Source organism: Ornithodoros turicata, chromosome 1 (assembly GCF_037126465.1).
Source record: "Ornithodoros turicata isolate Travis chromosome 1, ASM3712646v1, whole genome shotgun sequence".
Lineage (NCBI taxonomy): Eukaryota > Metazoa > Arthropoda > Arachnida > Ixodida > Argasidae > Ornithodoros > Ornithodoros turicata.
The window spans coordinates 129,701,173-129,715,080 of record NC_088201.1 but is presented as its reverse complement, the minus strand read 5'-3'; the positions used below and the strand labels follow the sequence as shown (position 1 = coordinate 129,715,080).

General features: G+C 49.2%; 1 protein-coding gene across 2 annotated transcripts in view; it reads left to right on the top strand.

The window, feature by feature from the left end:
* The window catches only part of LOC135378594 (neprilysin-1-like), a 189,077-nt gene extending 183,501 nt beyond the window's left edge, over nucleotides 1–5,576 (top strand). For both annotated transcript variants that reach the window (XM_064611656.1, XM_064611655.1), the window contains 2 exons: nucleotides 4,099–4,172; nucleotides 5,404–5,576. In XM_064611656.1, the coding sequence (XP_064467726.1) occupies nucleotides 4,099–4,172; nucleotides 5,404–5,503 (174 nt within the window). In that variant the 3' untranslated portion in view covers nucleotides 5,504–5,576. The remainder of the gene's footprint in view (nucleotides 1–4,098; nucleotides 4,173–5,403) is intronic.
* Nucleotides 5,577–13,908: the final 8,332 nt, after the last annotated feature.

The window sequence follows — 13,908 nt, the reverse complement described above, 5'->3', positions numbered from 1 at the left end:
AGCTGTCGTTGACCAGGCCAGAGGAAAACCACGCGTTTGACCTCTCGAATGCTTTCTCCACTTAGAACTGGAGCAGAAATGCCGCAGAAACGCAGACATCTTCACTGGGGACTGGGACTTTTGGAAGACACTGACATGGTCCGGGCAGCGCTTGTCGGCAATCAAGAATAAATCGGAAACATCCGAATTCATACACTCTAAAAATGGTTACACTTTTGTGACGCGTTGCAAGCGTCACTTTTTTGCAAAAAAGTGACGCTTTGCTCAAGTGTCACTTCCAGACGCTTTTTGTTCCTTTTTGCTTTTTGAAGCATGTGTCACGAGAGCTCCCACAACAAGTGTCACAAAAAACGTCGCACACTCTAAAAACAGAGCTTCACCGCATAGCACGCCGAAGGTCAACCATGGTACAGAATGATGCATTTATCACTGTTGGTTAGCTGAAAACAGCAGGCGCAAGCCTTTTTGGGATACTTATGCAGTTATGATAAGTGTCCCGAAATGGCTTACCCTCGCGTTTTCAACAAACTAACAGTGATGAAGACATCGATCTGTACAATGGTGGCCGTCGGCGTGCTATGCGATGAGCTCTGTGTTTAGAGTGCAGGTGGTGTCGTGGTCACGACTGTGCTGGTGGTGCTAGCGAAAGGGCTTGCGGTTGTCGGCATCACAGAGATGCCGGTTGTGCCGCTTGGGGTATTTCCTGGGTTTTCCTCAGACACCTTGAGCCATATGATGTCGGCACAGGACGGACATTCCCTCACGGCGTCAGTCATGACGTTGCCCTCGTGGTCGCAACATCGCAAGGTTGCATAAAAGCTGAGTGTATTGTCTCAGTCTCAATCTTGACAACCCTGGTAGTGCATTGAGTGCGCTCCCACCAGCCCACACGGGGAAGGATCCAAAGCGTCCGAGACAGCATGAGACAGAATATGAGACATATACTTAACTTTTATGCAGAAGACTCTCAGAATGTGGCTCTATAGACTTCAGAGATGGGTGAAACATGCAGCGGACACTGACACCTGATGTACTCGTATGTGGAAGGCACGCTCACATGCTAGGGGTCACGTGAAAAGAGAAACATTTTATTTCAGAATCGATACACTGCGAGGTAATCGCGCGGCAAGCACGAAGTTCAAGACCCTCCTGGTTGCTTGATTCCGTAGAGATCTAAGATGGCAATCGTTGCTCGAACGGCATCTCGAAATACAGGGGTGTCCTGAAGGGAAGCATGGTAACTGAATAATTAGCAAAAGAGCTTCATTTGCGCTTGCGTTGGCGACTCACATGCTACTCTGGAATTTCCTAGTAAGGGTTCTGCAGGTCCTAAAAATAAGTGGTCAGTTTAGATCACGACACATTAAAAAAGAGAAGTGAAGACAAACGAAATGCAGAACGTAATCGCAAGAAACGGCGCAATGAAGTATGAAGAAAAACAGGCCGCAAAGCCTCCATTCTCGGGAGCTACTCAAAAACCTTTCAATTTCTCTCCATCGCTGTAACTTGCGATTTCGGATGTCAAAGAATTATGGCGCACAGATGCACTGGTGAAGAACGCTCATTACGCGAATACGCGTCGTGCCCGTGGTGCAGACGCGCGGATGCGATTGTCTGCTTGGTAACGATTTCACATGCATAAAGTCAAGTATTTCCTAATGCTTTAGGGGAAGCAAGGTGGGGTTTCCGAAAGCGTGGTCGCGTTAGACAGAGGGGCAGAGGCACAGAGACAATGCGGCACACTTTGCTCCAATTTATCCTCCAGCCTCCCTGTATTCACATGACTTCATTGCGTTCGTCGTTCCGAAAAGAAAACAAACCCTAAAGAACTTACCGATACGTCCGTGCTTCACTGAAGGATGCCCTCACATGATGCACCATCCTGCGGTGCACACGGATGTGAACGGTGTGACCTCATATATGACAGGCACTAGCATAGGTCATACGCACAGATTCCTCGAGATGTTCCAGTAACATCAACGTCTGAGTCGTCACAGTATTCCCGAAAGCGAGATAAAAAAGCTACATTAGCAGATAAAACCGGACGCGAGAAACCTCGTGAGCGTCCTCGCTTGAACTGGTCAAAGACTTGCCCATTGTTGGTAGCTGAACGAGAAAACATAGAGATCCGAACCGTTCAAACAGCGAAAATATCAAACCATGTGTCACGGGCAACGGCCGCAGCTGCGGCAAGTGTCACAACTCCAGTGTTCAAACGCCCTCCCAGGCTTCAGTAGTCATCTACGACACCTCAGCCACTTCGGTGGCAACAAAAACGCGTTTCCGGTAACTACATATGGACTAAGTTCGCTCTGTGACGCATTCCAAATCCAAGTTTGGGCTCGCCCCAAAGTGTCACACCAATTTCATGTGTCACTAAAGTGTCACCGTTTTTAGAGTGTAGACACTATAAGCCGCTATAAACGCCATCCGTCACACAATAGAGACGCCGGCTCGGCCGACAAATTGTCTCCTGTTAGACCGCTCGCAGCGAATCCTCGTCATGGGAATCATCATCATGGGAAGTCAGTGACATGCGTAAAAGTGTTCGCTATTTTTTAGAAGCAGAAATTGGGATGTCTATCCTTGTCGCCATTTGTAATAGCCAGCAAACACTGATTGTGGTCAACAGACACATCTTTACTAGTACAGATGAGTGCGCGTATGAAAATTCGTACCCGCACCGCACTCGCGGGCGCACGGCCTGCATCCGCACCCGCGGCAATGTCACTGGTACAACCCGCATCCGCACGTCCCGACGCATATCCAGAGACATGCCCGCAGTCCAATGCGTACCCAGGTTTCAGTTATGCAACATGATCGTCACAGCACGAAATGATTTATTGATGCTGGGCACACTGTGGGCGTTAGCGACTCACCTTACCGGCGCTCCGTATTCTTTCGGTTGGCGGTGCCATTCTACAAGTCGGCTTCAGTTCATTATGGAAACGGATTTGATCGGGCAAGGCAAATTCTCATGGTCCCTGTAATCCAGCCTAACCCGTCACTAAACTAGCCAAGTTTATGACGCATTATCTTCGATAATTTAGATTAGGTTAGTTTAGTGGAGTTTGGTTTCGCTAATGCGGCAATGGCAGCTTGCCTCGCCCCCAAAATCTCTTCGATAATGAAGATAACGATAAAGAAGATGAAGGCAACCTGCCAGAGCCACACTAATGCAACCTAAATTAGTACTAAACTAGCCCAGTTTCTCGTGTCTTGGTTAGCTTAATGATAAGTTAGGGTAGATTAATGGGGCCATGGAAGCTACGCTTGCCCCACAAATCCGTCTTGATCATGAGGTGAAGCCGACTTGCAGAATGCCAACACCAACCAAAAGAATGTCAAGTTCTGTGGCGACTGCTGACATGGTTGTCAGCTTACTAACGCGAAACCAACCAGTCGGGGTGCTGAGAGGTAGCCAAAATTAGCCCCATGCGGCAAACATAGTACCACTAGCGAAGAACGTCCTGGAAAGTATTTTGTGTAAAATGTTCGCACTGAATTGGGTCGTGCACCAAAAGCCAACGGGCTGACTTTGCGCCTGCAGGGTATAATCGCGTAATCCGCGGAGGCAGTGCGGGTATCCGCGTATATACGTGCACCCGCACTCATCTGTAAGCAGCTACCAGTCGGGGACTGGACTCAAATGACACAGCAGCTGATGCGCGGAGCGCGTGCCTTCTCTTCATCTCAGTCCACTGCATCGGCATCTCGAACGATCCCAGTGATGCACACGCGCCCGTGTGCTAACTGACGCTCACTCACAAAACCCGGAACGTGCTTCTTGTCCATCCGTCAGGGTCTGAAAGAACCCTCCAAGGGTGAAAACGCAATGCACGAAAAAGGAAGCATATGAATAACACAATGAGTATTCGGAGCCTACTAAAGAATATAATACGGCGAACTGACACAGATCTGACCAAAATGTCGATCATAGTCGGATAAGCGGATTGTCATACTAACACTAACTGGCAACCGAACGGTTCCCTAGAGAAATGGTCATAAAGCGAGTATGTCAGCTTATCTTCCGTCATATTAGCGAGCGTTCACTGTATAGAAAAGAAACACAACCGTAATTATGCTTCTCTCTTCCAGTCATACTGTGGCAACCTTGATCGGGTAGGATTCCAGATCCACATGGGAGATCCACATTGCGTAAACAAGTACAGGTATGCTGCTGCGTTTACAGAGGTTGTTGTGCGTTCAGTAATGTAAGCAACTAGTCCTATAAATTACCTCTAGGTGGCGGTGTGTAGTATTGCCTGTATCCGCAAACGCAAATGTTCTCGCATACCTTCCAACGATGCGGTGGAATTACGTGGAAAAGTCACGTTAACTTCGTATAAGGCAAAGCACACCTAACAAACTTTTTGTGACTACCAAAAAGGTCCTGCACTTCAGAGCTATGCATGAATAGTACCAATCAAATAGTGAAAAGTAAAACACAGATATTTCATTCTAAATTACAAATTGCACAACATAAGCTATCTGGAGTGCCTCCTTATTGCTTAATTTAATCAGCTCCCACGACTTGCTTTCATGTGTCCCATCTGCGAAAGATGTACAGTGCTTGACAAAAGGTTACGGAACACGCACCGCCGCATTCCTTACTCAAAGTGACACGCTGGTAGCGAATAGGACTGCAGGGACTTGAAAACAAATGGCTGGGTTAACCTGGTACATGTTTGTAAGTCCGTACGGCACGAACCGCTGCTGTCGTACTACTCTGAGGTAGGAATGCGTCGGTACGTGCTCCGTAAACTCATGTTCAGCACTCTGCATAGTCGGGCACTCTGTAGGGCTCACTCTGAAACTATCCCCATTTTAAAGGTGCCGTGAGGCAACAGACAGACACATTACGTATGCGGCACAGTTTAACAATTGGTTGCTTGTAAACAACAGCATAAGTTATACATGTGGCAGGGCTCGCTCAATATCTTTAAATTGCTAGTAAAATTGTTCTAAAGAGTCTCGGGCGACGTCTGGTGGGAAATTATAACCAATTTGCAGAACAAAAATTGACCTATGATCCCGACTGGCTTGCTGCTCCTGACGGCTGCGTAGCCGACTTCTTTCCTTTTAGACACAGTGTTATGTACGTGCAAGGCTGCTTTGCCGTCGTGCTTGACGATCAATGCGCAGTTGATGGCGACCTCGACACAGTGTTACCCGTGACTTTCTATTCAAAACATTGTAAAAAGAGCATAAGAGCAATAGGGACGAATATTGGGACGAAAGAGCACAGAAGGATTATTTCATCGAATAGGTAAATTTTCTGAGGTTGCAGCTGTACTGTTTTACATTACCTCTAACTATAGGTATGTGCAATGTACAGATGTTGCCGTAGGAGTGTCATTTATCTCACGTAGCATCACCAATCAAACTAACATTTCCTTTTAGGGTGAACCTCCCGCTTGCGAACATGAAAGCTTTTGAGGAAGCCTTTGAATGCAAGCTGGGATCCTCCATGATTCAGCAGCACAAGTGCCACCTTTGGTAATACAATGTGTGCATTCAGACACTACGGATGAATCCACCTACCTAAGGAGCAAAATAAATAAATAAATAATGAACACTTTGTTCCTACGGTGGGGGGTATATGTTTATTAGGAAAAAAAGAAAGGTTAACCAGGCAAAGACCCGGCTGCTATTCCAACAAAGAAGGAAAAGGGATAAAGGAAAACGGAACGAGCAAGAAAGAGGGGAATGAAAAGGAAAGAAAGAAAGAGGAAAAGAGACACTAGAACAACGTCGCATGCAGTTCACAACTCCTCAGACTTGGAGAAAGCCGACGAGAGCGGCAGTGACGGACCGCTGGTTGGGGTGCAGGACAGGGCCAAAGAGAACGAAACGAAAAGTCGTTACAGCCCATCTTTAGCAGACGGCAACGGAAAGAGTTCCTATAGTGAAGGGGCTGCTGACAATGCAGAAACTGGCGTGGGATGTCAGCTTCCACGTCACAGACATTGCAATTTGACGAGTTTGGCAGACATATTTTGAAGAGAAGTGAGGGTGTACGGGCAACATTAAGTCGGAGGCGGTGGAGAAGGGGTTCTTTACGACTGCGACGGCAAGCGACGACGAACTCCACCAATGGGTCGATAGACCGTAGGTATGAGTTGTAAGTCGCAGTTTCGGCCCGGAACTGCCGCACACGTGTGGCACACCGACGGCGAATATGTAGACGCCATGTGGTGGCTGCAGGCGGCAGAGGTGGCAGGGACGAAGTTTCATAAGGCACAGCGCGTCTCCCTACTGCCTCTGCTCGTGTATTTCCATACAAGCCTATGTGCCCATTGACCAATTAAGACGTGATGTTGTAACCAGTGGCTAAGAGTTTATTGAATTTCTGAAGGGTCATGGTGTGCAAATCCCTTATTATGCTAGGGCGAGATGATGACAATATATATTTTGATGCCTTGCTGCCGCTAAGAATGACCCACGTTTCGTGCCCTGATCCGATATTATGCTCCAGTGCTGCCAGGATACCGAACAGTTCGGCTTCTGTCGAGGACATTGCATAGGCAAATTTGAAACCATGCCCAGCTGTTCATCCGCTTTGTAGAAAGCCGCGCTCGAACTATCACGTGTTAACGAACCATTAGTGTATACATGGCGACTGAGTTGGTGTGTTGAGGCGAGATGCTCCACACTCTAAGAAAAAAAGGTATGATTTTCGGGTAGAAAATTATACCTTTTTTTCTTAACGTGTACCTTTTTTTTTTATTAGAGTCATGTGTCTTAGAGTTTTTTCGGAGAGTGAGTTTCTTAGAGAACGACGGTTTCTACACTGAACTGTCGTTCTACCAGCTTGGGTAGGAAATTCTACCATTTTCTCTTAGAGCAAACTTGAGAGAGAGGAGCAAGAGAAAGGAACGCCGCCGCTTATACCCGCAGGGGAGAAGTCACGTGTGAATTGGCACGAAATGGTAGAAGTGCCGTCCCGCTGCAACTCTCTGTTGGAAATTCTACCTTTTTTTCTTAGAGTGCAGTAGAAGCTGGTGGGCCAGGACTATGGGGACGCCTTTCCTTCGTGGGAGACCAGATATGGTAGAGTAAATACGAGGTCATGCAAGAGTTCACGTTGCCGTTGCATAGAATGGCGTAGACGCGAGATACGGCCGCGTAGAGAAGATAGAGAATGGCGTAGAGAAGATACGGGAGGGATGGGTGCGGTGGGAAGCCAAGCCAAGCAAAGCCAAGCAATGCCAAAAGCAAACACCGGCAGGCCTCATCAATGCGACAAAGATAGTGGATCGGGTGCCATGTATTGTACCACGTGTAAGCGCGAAGGGTATCACCGTCGCACAGAACGTGAACAGACTGCTCTTGCGCCTCTGCCAAGACAGAGTACGTCTCCGTTATCCTGGCGACTCCCAAACAGACGCGGAAACTACGGACCTAGATGTTAAGTAGTTCCTGTTCTTGGCTTCGACTGAGAGCACGCAGAATGGGTAAGCTATTACACAATGCGTCCAGCACCATCACCTGATGGACAGTATAGAGGTCAGAGCAAGATGGGCCCCAGGATGCACCAGCAATACGCCAGAGCATATTGGGGCCACAAGTGAGACCACGTCATGCCACGGTCAACTGTAGTGCCCAGCTATCGACAAGTCGTGACAAAGCTCAGGGGTGAGACATCAATAAAAAGCGGGTACATGGAATGACCTTTGTGAGACTGCCATGGCTACCGTCTTGCTAGACGAGACAACGAAGCCGCGGTCAAGGAAGTATCTTGAAATGATGTTTAATGAACCTTGTAGTCGACGTTTCATCGTGTGAAGCCGAACGGCGGAAGCCGAGATAAAGATGTCGTCTGCATATATATTGTAACGTCAGTGTGACTAAGAAGGTGCGCAGGAAGAGAAGCCATAATGATATTCAATAAGCGGGGACTGAGGACCCTCCCTGATGGGACACCACGATGCACGCGGAACGTCGCAGTATCCCCGTCAGCGGTGCGCACAAACAGGGAGCGGTTTTGCGAAAAATTCTTTGATCCATGACCAGGGGTGGCCCCCGACTTCAGCTTCTGAAAGCGTCAACCTAATTGTGCTATCGAGGACGCTGACGTACGCTTTCTTGACGTCCAGGAAGACAGCGACTGTCAATATACTGTGCCAAAGGTGCCACGGAAGAAAGACCCGACAACCAGCTTGTTCTGTGTCAGAACTGAAAGTGATTTATTCCAGGCGCTCGCGCTCGGGTCTGCTGAGCGCTCGTCGTCGCTCGCTCCAGCGAGCTGGGCGCTCGTCGTCTTGGGGCGGCGAAGATGCTACAGGCTTCTCCCCCTAGACTGGTAGGTAACCAGAGGAGAATGCCAGGAGACTTTTCTTGAGGAGGGTAGTGATCGGGGAACCGGGCAAGGTGGAGGCGACGCCGGAAGATGGACAGGAGAGAGTAGTGCGTTGGAGTAGGCGGGCTTGACTCGATCTTTCGTGACTACCTCCGGGCGGCCATTGATGTCGACTGTCACCGTCTTCTCATCTTGCGCCAATAAGCGGTGGGGACCTGTGTACGCTGGGGTGAGTGGCGGCTTAACATGGTCCGCGCGAACGAAGACGTGAGAAGCGGTCTTGAGGTCCGGGTGTACAAAACTCTTCCTATGAGTGGGCTGGCGTGGGGGTACGGGCTGAAGATGCCGGAAATGGTCGCGAAGCTGTGCGGCAAAGTCATGAGCACTGGGAGGCGCGGGGGAGGGGGAGCTGAGGAAGTCGCCGGGAAGCCTCAGCGGGCAACCAAATACCAAGTCCGAGGGGCTACACTGGAGGTCCTGCTTGAGGGAAGAGCGAAGACCTAAGAGCACCCAGGGCAGGTGATCGACCCAATTAGCCGAGTCGCTTCTCGCGCAGATGGCGGCTTTCAGCTGCCTGTGCAGACGTTCGACCATGCCGTTCGCTGAAGGGTGGTAGGCCGTGGTCTTCGAATGCTTCGCGCCGATGGCAGAGAGGAGGGCTCCGGAGCTACGGGAGGTAAATTGGCGACCTCTATCTGTGGTGACGATGCCAGGGCAGCCGAAGCGCGCGACCCAACCGAAGATGAATGCATGACAAACAGTGTCGGCCGTGGCGTCGGGCATCGGTAGCACTTCCGCCCATCGGGTAAACCTATCAACACAGGTGAAGAGGTATCCATTACCCTGCGAGATGGGAAGCGGCCCAACCAAATCCAGATGCACATGGTGGAACCGAACTTCGGGAGTGGAGAAGGCGCCAGTCGGTGTCCGGGTATGCCGGTGAACTTTTGTCCGTTGACATGCCATGCAAGAACGGGTCCAGGCCCGAACGTCCTTGTTAATGCTAGGCCAGACATAGCGGGATACAATGGCCTTGTGGGTTGCACGCACGCCGGGGTGTGCCAGATTATGGTGCTGGGTAAAGATCCGGCGGCGCAAGGGATCGGGGACGAAGGGGCGGGTGCAAGGCGTAGACGTGTCACAGAAGAGAGGCTTTGTAAAGCCTGGGAGGGTCACGGGACGCAGCGCCAAAGAGGAAGTGCCGGAGAGGTGGTCGTTCAGCTCAGGATCTTGAGCTTGGTCATCGCAGAGCTCCCCAATGTTCACCGGGGAGGGCAGGAAAGGAATAGCGTTGATGCGGGAAAGGGCGTCGGCGTCCGAATTCTCTATGCCCGGGATGCGGCGGATGTCGGTGCAGAATTCGGATATGAAGGCAAGTTGGCGGGTTTCGCGTTCGCAGTAGCTGGAACGGTTGGCAGTGTACGCGAATGTCAAAGGCTTGTGGTCCGTCAGAATATGGAACTCACGGCCTTCCAGAAAGAAGTGGAAGTGTCTGACTGCGGCGTACACTGCGAGAAGTTCGCGGCCAAACGTACTGTAACGAACGCTCGCTCCAGCGAGCTGGGCGCTCGTCGTCTTTAGGCGGCGAAGACGCGACAATACCATCGGTCCTTGCCTTTTGTGCCATACTGATTAGAGTTATGATGCTGTTCATCGCTGATCAGCCTGGGCGAAATCCCGTCATCACCTCAAGAAAAAAACAGTGCTCACAAGGTACCCTCTCAGGCGATTGAAACTCATACGTTCCAATGTCTTCCCCACAGAGCTTGTAAGAGCTATTGGGCGGAAAGAATCGATGTGATGCAGTGATTGACCTGGTTTAAGCAAAGGGACCAACATCTTCCACTCGTTAGGGACTTCCCCTAAGCTCCAGCGCACGTTGAAGATCCGTAAGGGGTATCAGTGCTCAGTGTATTTTTGAGTGCAGGGAGCTTGCCGATGGTGTAAAAAATTTGGGATAGTGAAGGGCCTAATTGCGCCGAGCATGGTGTTCTTCGTCCGGGTCACCAAATGTAGAGGAGGTATTGTTCCTCTACGTGAGTCCCGACCGGCGATGATGGTATGCCACGGAGAGGCGATAACGGTGGCCTATCTCCATGGCCTCGCCGGTGGAACTGAGGCAGGTTCTCCAGGCGCGTGGCCATCTTCGTCGTTGTCCACGGCCTGCTACAGAGGGATGCTCGCCCCGACAGGGGAAGATTCCGACGGGCCTTGTACGTGATCGGGTCTGCTCCAAAGGGGGAGGGGGAGGTTGCTGAGGAGAGTTTCGTAGTGCAGAGTCGAGCTCGAAAAAGGTAAGGGGCAGGTCCAGAGCCGGCCTTTTCGAAGACGGCATAACAGGTGATATACCTTGAGCTGATGGGAGCACGACTGGAGGTTGCGCTGTGAGGTGCACGCAATAGTCCTCCGAAATGCGCAGTTTAGAACACGAGGTGGCTAAGGACAGGGAGCGGAACGGATGCCGTAGAAGCACAGCAGTAGAAAGTCCCTTGAGCACTCCCCAAATCTGAGGCACTGGGGAAAACGACGTCAGTGATTACGTCCGACTTCACACAACTGACGGTGAACAGCCTGCTGCACCCGACGCGCTTCTCCGTGGTCGTGTTGTAGATGGGTGCGTCGCGCATGCCGTTCCCCGTGGCGACGAAGGGTGCCGAGCCGCTCGTATTCGTCTTAAACTGCGGAAAAATGAACAGGAAACCGGAACTCCCTTGTAGCCTCCTGCGTAGCATAAGCCACAGCGCGACGGAAGTTCCGCTTATTTCGGAGCCACCCACTCGAAGAAGCAATCTCGATAGCGTCTTCATAGTGTTGCCAGTTTGTTCGTCTAATGGAATGTGAGGCAGATGTGTGTCGGACATGTCGTGTGCTGATCAGAAACCGGTAGGTGGTTACTACCAATGGTGTCAGCATCCACGCGCCATAGAGACCGGCGGACCACTAATGGCGATTCAACGGTGAGGTCAAGACACAATAAAAGGTACGTGGTGTGAATAAACGTCGGAGAGCCATCGTTCAGAACACAGACTCTTGACGGGAAACATACCCGCAAGTCGTTCACCTCTTGCATCACAGCGTATGCTGCCCCAGATCACATTGTGGGCCTTGAAGTCCCCACAGAGCGCAATCGCAGGGATCTCATCACAGGGAGCTCATCTCTAAGTGTGCCTGTTCGTTCACGTTATAGTTGACCGCCGACGAGAGATCGAGAGAGATAGACTGTGAGGTCAAGAGAAGCAAAGTGAACAACGAATGAGGCAGACATATTCACCAATCCCATTAACACGCAGGGGGCGTCGGATGATCGTAATACAGGGTGTTCTTCGCTGCTGCATGTAAACACATTCACGCGTAGATGCCAGCCAACTTGGCTTAGATTTACTCCCAAAGCAAATTGTAATGCGCGCGTGTGACTATCTCTTCTGGAAAATTTAAATTTAACCAGCGTTCAGCAAAAACAACAATAAATGAACAGTTGAGTTCGGTAGCGCGTTTAGCTGCTGCATCGTACACACTACGTCGAACATGCAGCACAGTCAATGTTTCCGACTGCATGTATTACAGGATTATGATTCACACGCTATTTCTACAGTCATTCTCAAGAATTAGAGACAAAACGTAAAGTGTGTTGTGTAAAGCCTACACCTACACAGCCCTTATGCGCAATGCATATTGAAGGCTTCTTCTTCAATAACTTAATTTCACTTGCATAAATTGCAGTACTCTTCGGGGTTTCTCCAATATTTATTAAACGAATATATTCATGCAGCTTGAGTCTTCTTCCAATAATTTCCTTGGTTCCTCGGGCGTATACGTTAAATGAAGTGCTCTAGGGTGGAAACGCGCGAGCACTGGGAACCGACAGTTTTTTTACCTAGAAAAGAATACTTTGGTAGAATTATGCATCTACACCTCATGTATTTATATCCCGGAGAGCATTTTGATAAGCGGAAGTGCTCGTGAGTGATGTGGCATGAACGCCGCTGGCTTTGCCCACGGCAAGTAAAAATTTGGGCAAACGCGCCAGCGCAAGGAACCGACAGTTTTCCACTTAGAAACGTATACTTCGGGTGAACGATGTAACTATACCTCTCGTAAATTCTGGAGAGAATTTTGATAAGCGGAAGGGTGCATGAGTTAAGAGGCATGGAATTTTGTATCCTTGCCCTCCGCACAAGGACTGAGAACCGACATTGTTCTACCTAGGAAGAATATTTTTGTCAAACGATGCAACTATACCACTAGTATATATATCCCAGAGATCATTTTCATGAGCAGAAGCGTTCATGAGTTAAGAGGCATGAAAGTTGCTGGCTTTCGTCACAGCACATGAAAATTTTGGCAAACGCGCCAACGCAAGGAACGGACAGGTTTCTACGTTGTTTTTCATCAGATTCAGGATGCGTACGTTAGTAACGCTGGTGCTCCTCCATAACTGTATATAGAACCCCCATCACATGTACATAGCCACAGTCGTGCAGTCTTATGTACGTAGTCATTGTCATGCATAGTCATAGTACATCGTAGCATTGTACATTCCTCATCGTAATGAAGTCTAGTGAACCAGTGTTGGCGATGAATAAATTTCCTAAAGCATAAACCAATAATTTGGTAGAATGATGCAACTATACCTCTAGTATTTACATCCTGGAGAGCGTTTTGATAAGTGGAAGTGCTCATCAGGTAAGAGGCTGCAATGCTACACAGCAAAATATTCGAGAGGAATCCCCTTCTTCGCAAGACAACCGCAGCCGCTCTGCTGCTCTCATCCTGAGACACTTCTCTCCCCATCATGGTGTCCTGCAACTTATGTCCTCAAGATGAACGTCAGTGCTATGCAACAGTAGAGGAACTCCAAATTCTTCTGGCAAACGTTCACGAGCTCTACGCGCCCTGCATGCCATTTTGTGATACTCTCTGCACCCTACGAAATTAATCGAAACGCTTCGAGTTGCATCTACAAGACAGACGACGCAGGGCACGAAGAGACGTTTTTCAACAGTATGAACACTATCTTGCTTATGTATTGCGGTACATTGGATTTCCATTGCGTTACTTCACATTTCTTAAATGAGAACTTGGGCGACGTACACCCAATGAGGGGTCACGATTTGAGATTCGTTTTGTACTTTCTAAAGTGAGAACGGTTTGGTCAAAAGGATATGTACCACCTTCGACTGCTCAGTCGAGTAGTGAGTCAGCAGAAACATTAGAAAACTTAGAAATTCAAGGCTCCGGTTGATTTCCATGATGACTCCATGACGACATTTTGGAAAAGGATGCGTACAACTGCACCTTTAGAAGTGACCGCAGAAAACGAGCAGCAGCATGCTGCAGCAAATCACTGCAACGTTTGCAAAGATGTAAAAAGTTCGTGACCGTGACCATGTAAGTGGAAAATTTGAATAGACTTTGTGCAACACCTGAAGCTAAATCTGAGAGTGCCTCCTAAGATTTCAATCATTGCACACAGTTCCAACTAAGACTTGAGTTTTCTTCTGTCTCACTTACATATGCTTAAGAAAGTAGGCATAAATGTGATTACCAGTAGCTCCCAAAACTTTCAGGCCATAGACATTGGTTCCTACCGATTCCTGGACAGTTTA